Here is a 10,839-nt window from a genome sequence, read left to right as displayed (position 1 = left end):
ATTCCTATCTCAACTAACACAATTCCCTTCCACTCATTACTCTCCCTCTCTACTCACTTTTTCTCCTTTCCTATCTCTTCTTTCCGTGTCTCTTCCCCCACCTCTCCCCATGTGTCCGTCCCTCTTTCTTCTCCCTCTTTTGTCGTCCTTTCTTTTTATAGCAGAAAAATCAATAGCCGAACCTCTTGAAGAATCATTTAATTCCACTAATTCCACCGGTTGGTCCCGCTCAAATCATGCACTGAATATTTAATTAATCCCAGCTAACTACTCCACTTAGCTGCCTCTTGAAAAATCATTTAAATATTGAATCAATTTCCTTCAATTCCGGTTCCACTCTTCCACTAACTTTGTTGAAAATTCATACACACTCATCCACTCTCCTATCATTTTATTCCACAGCCTTTCTTCTTTCAACTTTTGCACCCCTTTTTCCACACGTATTTCCAGCTCATGCACCGATTCCTCTCTCCCTTCTTTCACTTCTTTCACTCACCTGCACTTCACTTTTCAGTAAAATACAATCTCATCACTTTCCAGCACAACACTTCCTTCTTTCTTCTCAGCACATGTCAACTCTTTGTATGACATTGATTCTTCATTTTGTGTCTTCCTTTTCAGCTGCCAAGCTTCCTCTCAATTAGTATGCATTTTTTATCATAAGTTCCAACCGGATCTCTTTTGAATTTTATTTAAACTGAAAATAAGAAGAAAGAAATAACACTCAAAAATAAATTATCAAAAATAGACTATATATGTGAGGAAATATTGTCTCATTAAATCATAATTAAGCATAAACATGATATCAATCAATTAAAAATCACAACTCGTATTTATGCTTATTAATCATTTTTTTATCTAAAACCAATAATAGTGTCACGAAGAATTTAAAATATATTGGTTTTAAATAGCTAAAACATGCAATATTTCAGCTCAATCACACCCTCCAACTAGCTTTTTGCTAATCCTTGAGCAAAATAGTGAAAAATTAATTGAGATGAAAATGTCATAAAGCTCGAAATTCAAACAAAAACAATCAAACATAATTCTGAATTCTCACAAAAAATTGATTCGTGACTATTCAACACCAGGAGTTGTATAAGGAAAGTCTCAACAATTGTTCACATAGAATTAGGGCAAATGTCTCAGAACTCGGATATGTGTGTGTGGCTAAACTTCTGTGTGTTCCTCACTAATAAACATGATTTATCATAGGATTTTTCAACCTTAAGATTAATCATTATTGATTCTAACTACCTCAAAGCCTAAGGGACTAGCAGTTTTCACGCCAACTCTGTTTAAAGGTTGAACATTCAACCCCCAAAGTTTTGGGTAACTGTTTCTAGCCCTTTATTCAGGAAAAATTACATGATTTTTTTTTCTTTTTTTTTTCTTTCTTTCTTTCTTTCTCTTTTTTTTTTTAATTATTATTTTTTTTTTATTTTTTATACGGCTCGGTAGTCCTGCAGTTTACTTCTCCTGTTTTAAATCAATGAACATTAATGAGGAACACTACAAGTGTAAGCATGTGCAAAATGTTCTTTCAAAACTTGCCCTTCATTCTATATAAATCATACTAATTCTCATTTTTGTAAATATCGCATCCCGGTGTTTCAAGTCACTCTTCAACAAAATATGATGCATCATAAGTCATGTTCTATGCTTAAGGTTGAAAATAAATCTTCACAAAATAATTCCGCTCAACTACTCCACCAAGATACTCAAATTTCACAAAAATGCCAGAAGTGTGTGTTAATTATTTTTGTTTCAATGTCCCTCACAATTTATTTTTTATTTTTTATTTTATTTTAATTTATTTATTTATATATATATATATATTTTTTTTTAGGTACTAATAAATTTTCAACAGAAAACCCTCCCCCCAACTAAATGTGACATTGTCCTCAATGTTCAGTAATTGAATGTTTGATGATGTATGTTATACAGACATGAATTGGAGCAAGATAAACACTGTAGAACATATATTGAGATGAAAATGATTAAACAGAGAGGAAAAAAAATTTCACCTGAGATATTCGAGTGTACACAAGGAGTAGATTTCTGTCAAAGTTAAAAACACAAAAAGCAAAAGAAAGAAAAACAAAACAAACAAAATGCAAAATGCAAAAAGCAAGCAGGATCCTCCAGAGTAGTGGACTCAAAACAAAATAAACAAAATGCAAAACAAGCAAGAAAGAATTTTTTTTTTTTTTTTTTACATAAACTTGAGGTTCTTAGCCTCCTGTTTGAGACGCTCATTCTCTTCATACAGTATCATGTCATCCCTATTCATGGGAACTGGCAAGCGGAATGAAGAATCTAATAGAGATTTCAACCGTTTATTCTCCTGCCGAATGATTCCTTCCCTTATGTGAGACTCTTGAACAATTCGTTGAAGTACAACAATTTGTTCTTTAAGCCTTTCAACCTCATGGTTTTTGGCTTGTACCCGCTGGGAAAAAGCAACAATGGAGGATGAGTAGCGAGTCCCAAGACTCACCAAGTCATAGATAGCATCGGAGTCTGACTTATTAGCCATACTCGTATTCTCTTGTTGCAACATGGCACCAATGGTAGCTGCAGAAAGGACAAGAGGTTGAGATGCAGAATGCCTCATGGATGGATCTAGAGAAATGTTAGAAGAATGAGCCATTGACAAAGGAATAGAAGGCTTAAAACGAGAATGTTGACAGAATGCAGATGAGTTATAGAGATGAGAAGAAAACTTGATGCGGATTGGATGAAGTTCAGGACTGATTTTATAGAGATAGCACAAAGAACCAGACGAGCTATCATCCAAGTCAAAAAGTAATGTGATTTCGGTGAAAATGACATTTCTTAGAAACTTGGAGCCTCCAATCTCGTTTGTCAACAACATCAGGCGATTTTTTTCAAATCTCCAGCTACACTTGTTAGGTCACGGACGGATCCGATTATTTTTTCAACTATCTACAGTGTCTACTAACGCACCGTTTTCTTCAGTCCACACCCCCCAACTAGTGAGAGACATAGTCCTCAATGAATCGAACGAAAGAAAACAAGGTGCACAGAACTCAGCAAGCAAAACAAACAATCAACATGAAATATAAAATCAAAGCAAATAAAAACAAAGCAAGTAAAGAAAACTGTAAAGGAGGAAAAACAAATCAAGACACTTCCCTGGGATTTACAATGTACGGCCCACTCCATCGGGATTTGCAAAATTTTTGAAACTGTTTTCTTTGCTCGGAGAGAAATCGACGTTTATTTTGGGTGGACCATTCAGAAGGCATTTGCTTAGTCTCTTGAAGTGGTAAAGAAGAATCTGCAAAACAATCAAAAAATTCAAAGTCATCTTTATGCAACGGAACCAATCGCTGAGGAAAAGGAGCAGGTATAGGACAATGAATTTTCTCATGCTCATCAGAAACATGCTCTCCATCTTTATTAGAAGGGTTAGAGACCTTACCAGAATTGTATGGCTCATGTGCTGGAATGTCTACCACCTTACCGCTTCTTAAAGTAGTCACCGCTTTGACCGACTTTAAGGTAGGATCCTCACTTATTGCTTGCACTTGATGAGGCTGCCCTTGTGGATTTGGTTGTGACTGTGCAGGAAATTTACCCTCCTCTTGGGTACTTAAAGATGTAGTTAGCCTTGTGAGGGAACTCCGTATGTCATTAATTGCCAATGAATTCTGATTGTTGAGTGTTGCTTGAACTTGCATGAACTGTTGAAGTGTCATACTCAGATGCTGAACTGTATCTTCAAATCCCTTCTTTTGCATTGGAGGTGCTTGAATTGCCAGTTGAGAGGGCTCCGGGGCCAAGGTTGCTGAAGTTACATGTTGGTCACCCCTCCAACTGAGATTTGGGTGGCTCATCCATCCTGGATCATAAGAATTAGTTTAAGGACCAGAATCATTAGATTGGTCCAATAACACTTCCTTGAAAGCAGGGATCGTGGGATATTCATCAGTTGAATGCCCACGATCCTCACATATGTCACCCTTCTCAGAAAATTTAGGGACAGCATGCACTTTATTTACTTTCTTCAATTCCACGGCTTCCACTTTTCTAGGCAACAAAGTTAATTTCGCACACAAATCTTCATCTTCATTTAAAGTATATTTTCCATGACTAGACTCAACTTGCCTAGACCTATCATGCACATCAGTTGTGTCCCAAGTTTGGGCATTTCCAGCAAGATAATCAAAATATTCAAACGTCTCCTCAGGCTCTTTGTCAAAAAAATTTCCATTACACATGGTTTGTACAAATTGGCGCATTTTAGGTGTCAAACTTTCATAAAAAAAAAACTAATCACACGCCAATGTTCATAACCATGGTGTGGACATGAATCTAATAGATCTTTGAATCTTTCCCAACATTAATAAAAAGTTTCAGAATCCTTTTGAGAAAAATTCATGATCTGTCTTTTCAAAGCATTTGTCCTCTGTATTGGGAAGAATTTTTTCAAAAATCCTGCTTGCATCTCTTGCCATGTACGTATGGTTCTAGGTCTCAATGAATTCAACCATGTTTTAGCTTTATCTTTTAAAGAAAATGGGAACAACTTAAGCCTTATAACCTCCTTAGTGCAAGTCCGGTCCATGAATGTAGAACAAACCTCTTCAAACTCTTTGATATGCAAATAAGGGTTCTCAGAATCCATGCCATGAAAATGTGGAATTAATGGAATCATTCCAGGTTTGAAATTAAAATTGTTTGCATTCAAAGGTTGAATTATGCATGAGGGTGTGCTAGTTCTAACAAGCTGAAAATATTCTCTAAGTGTCCTGTTTGGATTCCCCATTTCTCTATCATGATTCTCATTTTCAGCCATGATGCTATCAGTGTCTGATGATGATTCTACAGAAGATGATGCAGAGCTAAAAGATGTCAATGATTCTGTCCTAAACAGTCGAGATGTATAGTCTCTAGTCCAACTAGTCATACAAACAAGAGCAGATAATCAAAGACCATGAAAAATAAACAGAGAGAAGGGAAAAAGATTAGATGTCACCCAGGCTGTGAAAAGGTTCACAGCTCCACAACGTCCTCTCTTCTCAATCTACCCGTTTGATCACGTTGCCACGAGATCATTCGTCATAGAGGATCGAGTACATTCAAAAAGTAAAAGCAAAAATGCAAAACAAGCAAGAAAGTAAAAGAAAAAAATTTTTGGAACGAGATTACCAAATGGTATGAATATGGAAGCAATGTTACATGATCTGTTTTCCGTAAAAAAAAAAAAAAAATTGTACCTGCAAAAAGAATATGAAAAACAATTAGCAAAAGTTTACTAAAAATTTTTTTTTCTAAAAAAAAAAAAAAACAATTATCACACGTTACAATCCCCGGCAACGGCGCCAAAAACTTGTTGCGACTAAACTCTGACTCAAATTAATGAACCAAAAATTAAGTGCAGTTTTACCTGCAAGTATACAGGTGTTGTAGTATCTTACAGGATCGAATCCACAGGGATTGACTTTTGTGATAAAGAAAATAAATTCAGACAGTGAAACGAAATTACTAAAAGAAACGTACTATCGAATATAAAGATGTGGAGAAAGACTAAGGTTTCGAGGATCCGTCTAATAATTTATGATATTGTTTCCGATTGATTTACTTCAATTAAACTAGAATAATGATTCCGTTTAATTGGAAGATTTAGCATTTAAGATCAAGAAAAACAGACGCTTATGATCGAGTGTGAACGATTGATTGATTAAAACATTTACAAATCTATTTGAATACCACAGGGATTCCTCAAGCATTCACTGTATTCAGAAATCACAATGAATCAAGATGAGTATATAGATAATCAAAATATCCAATAATAAAATATTTCAATCGATCAAGCTCGTAGAATAAATTTTACGTGGATTTGGAAACAATATGTAAATCATTAAACTTCACCTCTAACCTTAGTATGAAAATTTAGCCAAACATATTTATTACAAATACTATAGAAATTAAGTAAACATTATCCATGATAATATTAAAATAAAACTCAAGCTAAAATGAAAACAATTTAGATCATAAAACAGGAAATTGAATAAAAAAAAAAACTCCCCTAAAGACCAGTCCGTTCCGTAGCTCTTCTTCCGTCCAAGACAGTCCGTTTGCTTCAAACCAGCTCCTTCTTTTTCGTCTAAAACCAAACCAGCTCCTTCCTTTTTCGTCTAAAGCCAGCGGAAGACCCCATTTAATCATGCACCGACCACTTCTCTCACATCCAAGTAAATCCAATGAAACCAGAAAATATACCAGCTTCTAATCCCACCGACTTTCCTCTCTACTTCCCTCTGCAATCATCCCAACTCTATCCTTCTCTTTTCATCCTACGTACCCCACGTTCCCTTCTCTCAACAGCCGGTCTCACTCCAGCTAGAAGGATTCTACTCTCCTCCTTTCTTTCCTTTCTTAAACCAATCGGCACTTTCTTTCTCTACCAAACCGACCCCACACATCACTTCTCACACTCACTATATTCATGCACTGCTTTCTTTCACTTTCAGCACAATTCTACTTTAGACCGACCCCACTCCTTTCACTCCTTCAATCTCGGCTGCACCTTCTACCATCAACCAAGAAGCCAATCAAATTATTCCATTCTCTCATCTCACCTTCTTTTCTTTAATGAGGGCCCACGTAAATTCCTATCTCAACTAACACAATTCCCTTCCACTCATTACTCTCCCTCTCTACTCACTTTTTCTCCTTTCCTATCTCTTCTTTCCGTGTCTCTTCCCCCACCTCTCCCCATGTGTCCGTCCCTCTTTCTTCTCCCTCTTTTGTCGTCCTTTCTTTTTATAGCAGAAAAATCAATAGCCGAACCTCTTGAAGAATCATTTAATTCCACTAATTCCACCGGTTGGTCCCGCTCAAATCATGCACTGAATATTTAATTAATCCCAGCCAACTACTCCACTTAGCTGCCTCTTGAAAAATCATTTAAATATTGAATCAATTTCCTTCAATTCCGGTTCCACTCTTCCACTAACTTTGTTGAAAATTCATACACACTCATCCACTCTCCTATCATTTTATTCCACAGCCTTTCTTCTTTCAACTTTTGCACCCCTTTTTCCACACGTATTTCCAGCTCATGCACCGATTCCTCTCTCCCTTCTTTCACTTCTTTCACTCACCTGCACTTCACTTTTCAGTAAAATACAATCTCATCACTTTCCAGCACAACACTTCCTTCTTTCTTCTCAGCACATGTCAACTCTTTGTATGACATTGATTCTTCATTTTGTGTCTTCCTTTTCAGCTGCCAAGCTTCCTCTCAATTAGTATGCATTTTTTATCATAAGTTCCAACCGGATCTCTTTTGAATTTTATTTAAACTGAAAATAAGAAAAAAGAAATAACACTCAAAAATAAATTATCAAAAACAGACTATATATGTGAGGAAATATTGTCTCATTAAATCATAATTAAGCATAAACATGATATCAATCAATTAAAAATCACAACTCGTATTTATGCTTATTAATCATTTTTTTATCTAAAACCAATAATAGTGTCACGAAGAATTTAAAATATATTGGTTTTAAATAGCTAAAACATGCAATATTTCAGCTCAATCAACTGTTATGAATTTATTATATAATGCTCTCAATGGAAATGAGTTTAATAGAATAATGACTTGCGCTATGGCAAAAAAATTTGGGATAACTTGGAAGTTACTTATGAAGGAACTTCGTAAGTCAAGGAATCAAAAATTTATATTCTTACTCATGAATATGAAATGTTTAAGATGAATGATGATGAATCTATTTCTAGTATGCACACTCGTTTTACTAACATCATAAACAGCTTGACAGCTCTTGGCAAAGTTTATTCCAAGGTGGAGATAGTAAGAAAAATTCTGATCAACTCTCTACCAAAACGCTGAGAATCAAAAGTGACAACGATTCTTGAAGCTAGAGACCTCAAGAAGCTCGAAATGAATGAACTCATCGGGTCACTTATCACCCATGAGTACACATTGAAAAGAGGAGTTTTTAAAAAAAAAAAAAAAACAATGCTTATTGCATCTTATAATTTCTATATATATATATATATATATTTTTGTGAGTTAAGCGGCCCTCTAAATCTTTCATTTCAAAACTTCGATAACTATTTAGTCTCACGTAGCAAATTTAAATTATTTTTTTAAAAGAAATTGTCAAAATTCACTCATCAAATAAACTTACATCCATAACCGGATACATTCTGGAATGTAATTATATAAAATATTACTCATAAATTAAAATAATACATTTAGAGCTCCGCTAATATAATATTTCCTTTTGTGATTGGTCTTATCTTCATTATTGTTGAAACTCTCTATAAATAAATGTCTAAGAGACATCATTCTGTTTCAAATGTCCAAGAGATATCACTCTGTCTAAATAGAAACTTAACCTCATATTTCATAAAAATAAAAGATTTAATCTCTACAGATAAACGTCTAAGAGATAACGAGTATTGTATAATAATAACTTATGACAGTTTTACAAAAATCTTATACTTTGGTCATAAACTTCTTGGACAACTTCTCTTTTATTCATGGTGATGGCCCTCTTCTCGATTAATATAATTTATATGAAATATTAAATTTTTTTTATAATAAATTTTTTTTAATAATATAATATATTATATTAATTTATAAATTTGTTTTTATATTATATCGTATTAATTTGCAGTCGTTTGCATTCCAGCTGGTCCTCAACTGTCGGCAGTAAGGGCCAAGAGGACAACAGGACTTTTGTTGGGTTTGGAACTTTGGTGGCACGTTGCTTGGAAGGGGTGTAGGCCCCTAATGTTCATAATTTTTATTTGGAAATTTCGAAATAGTCCCTTAATATATATATATATATATATATATATATATTTATATAATGTCTTTCTTTTGACGCCTTGAAAACATTTTGTGTGTGTACACATCTAGTTTCCCTTGAGAATCTTAAGGGATGGTATATATCAAGTATATATCAATTTTAATAACTTATTGGTAAAGGAATGAATGAGACCGGAGAACTTCTTGGCAACTTCCTTTCTTCTTTTTATTTATTTGTTTATTCATTTTCGATTTGTTATTTGGTAGTCTAATGCAAATTTAGAATTAAGTACTTTTTATAACTTTTTTTATAAACTAAATATTTCCCTATAAAGAATACCATAAACTAAAACATTATGCAATGAAGCTTAACGAAGCTGAATCAACCAACTAAATAGTTGTAATCAAATATTTAGATCAAAGCGTTTAAGCATATTTGTCAATAAATAAATAGAGAAATGATTTAATCACAAAGATATTCTATAAAAGTATATTTATAAATTAAAGTAAATCTAATATAACATATAAAATTATAGCAGTTTGTGAATTTATTTTTGTGAATCTTTTTATAACTGTAACACTTCTCAAATAAATATAACTCTAGTATTACTATATTATAAAGTTTCATAGGCGATGGAAAAATAAAAAATAAAATCCAAACCCTTCCAAGTTTTAATCCATGAAATATTTACCTCAATTGACAATATAATTTCTGTATTATATTTAGTTATTATATTAGGGGCTGTTTGAATTCAAAAATCATTTCATATCATCTCTATTTTAACAAATTTTATTTAAATTTCATCTAAAACTTTCTTATCTTATCTTATCTCACTATCCAAACAATGTAACTCTTAATAGAGAGACATAAAGATAGCATAGGAGTTGAGAAAGCTGAAATGAAAGTAAGAGCTCAAATAGGTTATGGAATGGTGCTGGCAAATGATAATGGCTGGAAGGGGCCAGAAGGTCAAGCAGACTTGATGATTATAATGAGGACTGCACAATAATATCGCACGACAACTTTACAAAAGAATAATGATACATTTTCACATACCTTCGCTGTCACGGTGTTGGCCACAAGCTTCTTCAGCAATTTTCCTTTTATTTAGTATGCCTCTTCTCGCTTTCATTCATTCATTTCTAATAAGTAACTAGAAAATTAAATTTATAAATTAATATAATTTTTATGGTATATTAAATTTATTTTATAATAAAAATAATTTTATAATTTAATATATTTTATTACATCATATTAATCTATAAATTTATTTATTTTTACATGTTAGAATCCGAGAACTCAAAGCTAAGCCAAAGTGGCTGAAAAGATTTGTGTTGATAAGAGTGGATATGGTTTGCATTCAGCTTATCCTCAACAGTCGTAGTAAGAGGACAAAAGGACTTTTGTTTTTGGTTTTCTTTTTTAGATATAAGGACGTTTGGTTGGGTTTGGTGGTATGTCGCTTTGAGTTTGAAGGGGTGTAAGCCCCTCAATGTTCACAACTTTTATTGGCAAATCTTGAAATAGTCCTTTAAGAACAATCAAGAAAGATTATGACTATTTTTAACAAGAAACTGAAGAATGTTATTTGGCAGATGCATATAAGGTTTTACCTGAAGCCCAGTAGGAAAGGTTAATGTATTCTATAGATTCCATTGTACAATCAAATTGAGAAACGCTTTGATAAAGTGATTCCATTGTTTCTAATTGCGTTCAAACAAATATGGAATGTCATATGTTTAAATTTATAGATTAAGAAAAAAAGAATCTATAATAAAAGTCCAGATCATTATATTTTAAATAAAAATAATTATAATGTTTCTAATCATATATGTTTCTAATTAAATGAATAATCACTCAAATTATTTTCTCATGTACTATATTTATATATTGGTATAAAATGAGAAGATCAGAATTAAATTATTTTCTCATAGCTTTTCGATGCTACCGCAAAATATATACCATGTACATAAAGTAAAATAAAATTTTTATTTTATTTTTTTAATTTAACAAAACTAAAATT

The 10,839-nt window shown here is 33.1% G+C and overlaps 1 protein-coding gene across 1 annotated transcript; it reads right to left on the bottom strand.

The window, feature by feature from the left end:
• Positions 1-3,103: 3,103 nt before the first annotated feature.
• LOC122297703 lies at positions 3,104-4,038 on the bottom strand. Its single transcript, XM_043107843.1, has 2 exons — positions 3,740-4,038; positions 3,104-3,700 (listed from the first exon to the last, which is right to left on the bottom strand). The coding sequence occupies exons 1-2, from the start codon at positions 3,861-3,863 to the stop codon at positions 3,147-3,149; spliced, it is 678 nt and encodes a 225-aa protein (XP_042963777.1). The 5' UTR covers positions 3,864-4,038; the 3' UTR covers positions 3,104-3,146.
• Between the last annotated feature and the right edge of the window lie 6,801 nt (positions 4,039-10,839).

Source organism: Carya illinoinensis, chromosome 15 (assembly GCF_018687715.1).
Source record: "Carya illinoinensis cultivar Pawnee chromosome 15, C.illinoinensisPawnee_v1, whole genome shotgun sequence".
NCBI classification, from domain to species: Eukaryota; Viridiplantae; Streptophyta; class Magnoliopsida; order Fagales; family Juglandaceae; genus Carya; species Carya illinoinensis.
Note: the sequence above shows the minus strand (reverse complement) of the source record. Positions and strands in the feature narration are given on the sequence as shown.

What these genes read in the sequence shown, in the direction of transcription:
- LOC122297703 (XM_043107843.1), bottom strand. Translation starts at nt 3,863, where the DNA reads ATGAGCCACCCAAATCTCAGTTGGAGGGGTGACCAACATGTAACTTCA. An exon ending in GAAGGGATTTGAAGATACAG is followed by an intron (nt 3,701 to 3,739) that starts TTCAGCATCTGA and finishes AGTTCATGCAAG; the next exon opens with TTCAAGCAACACTCAACAAT.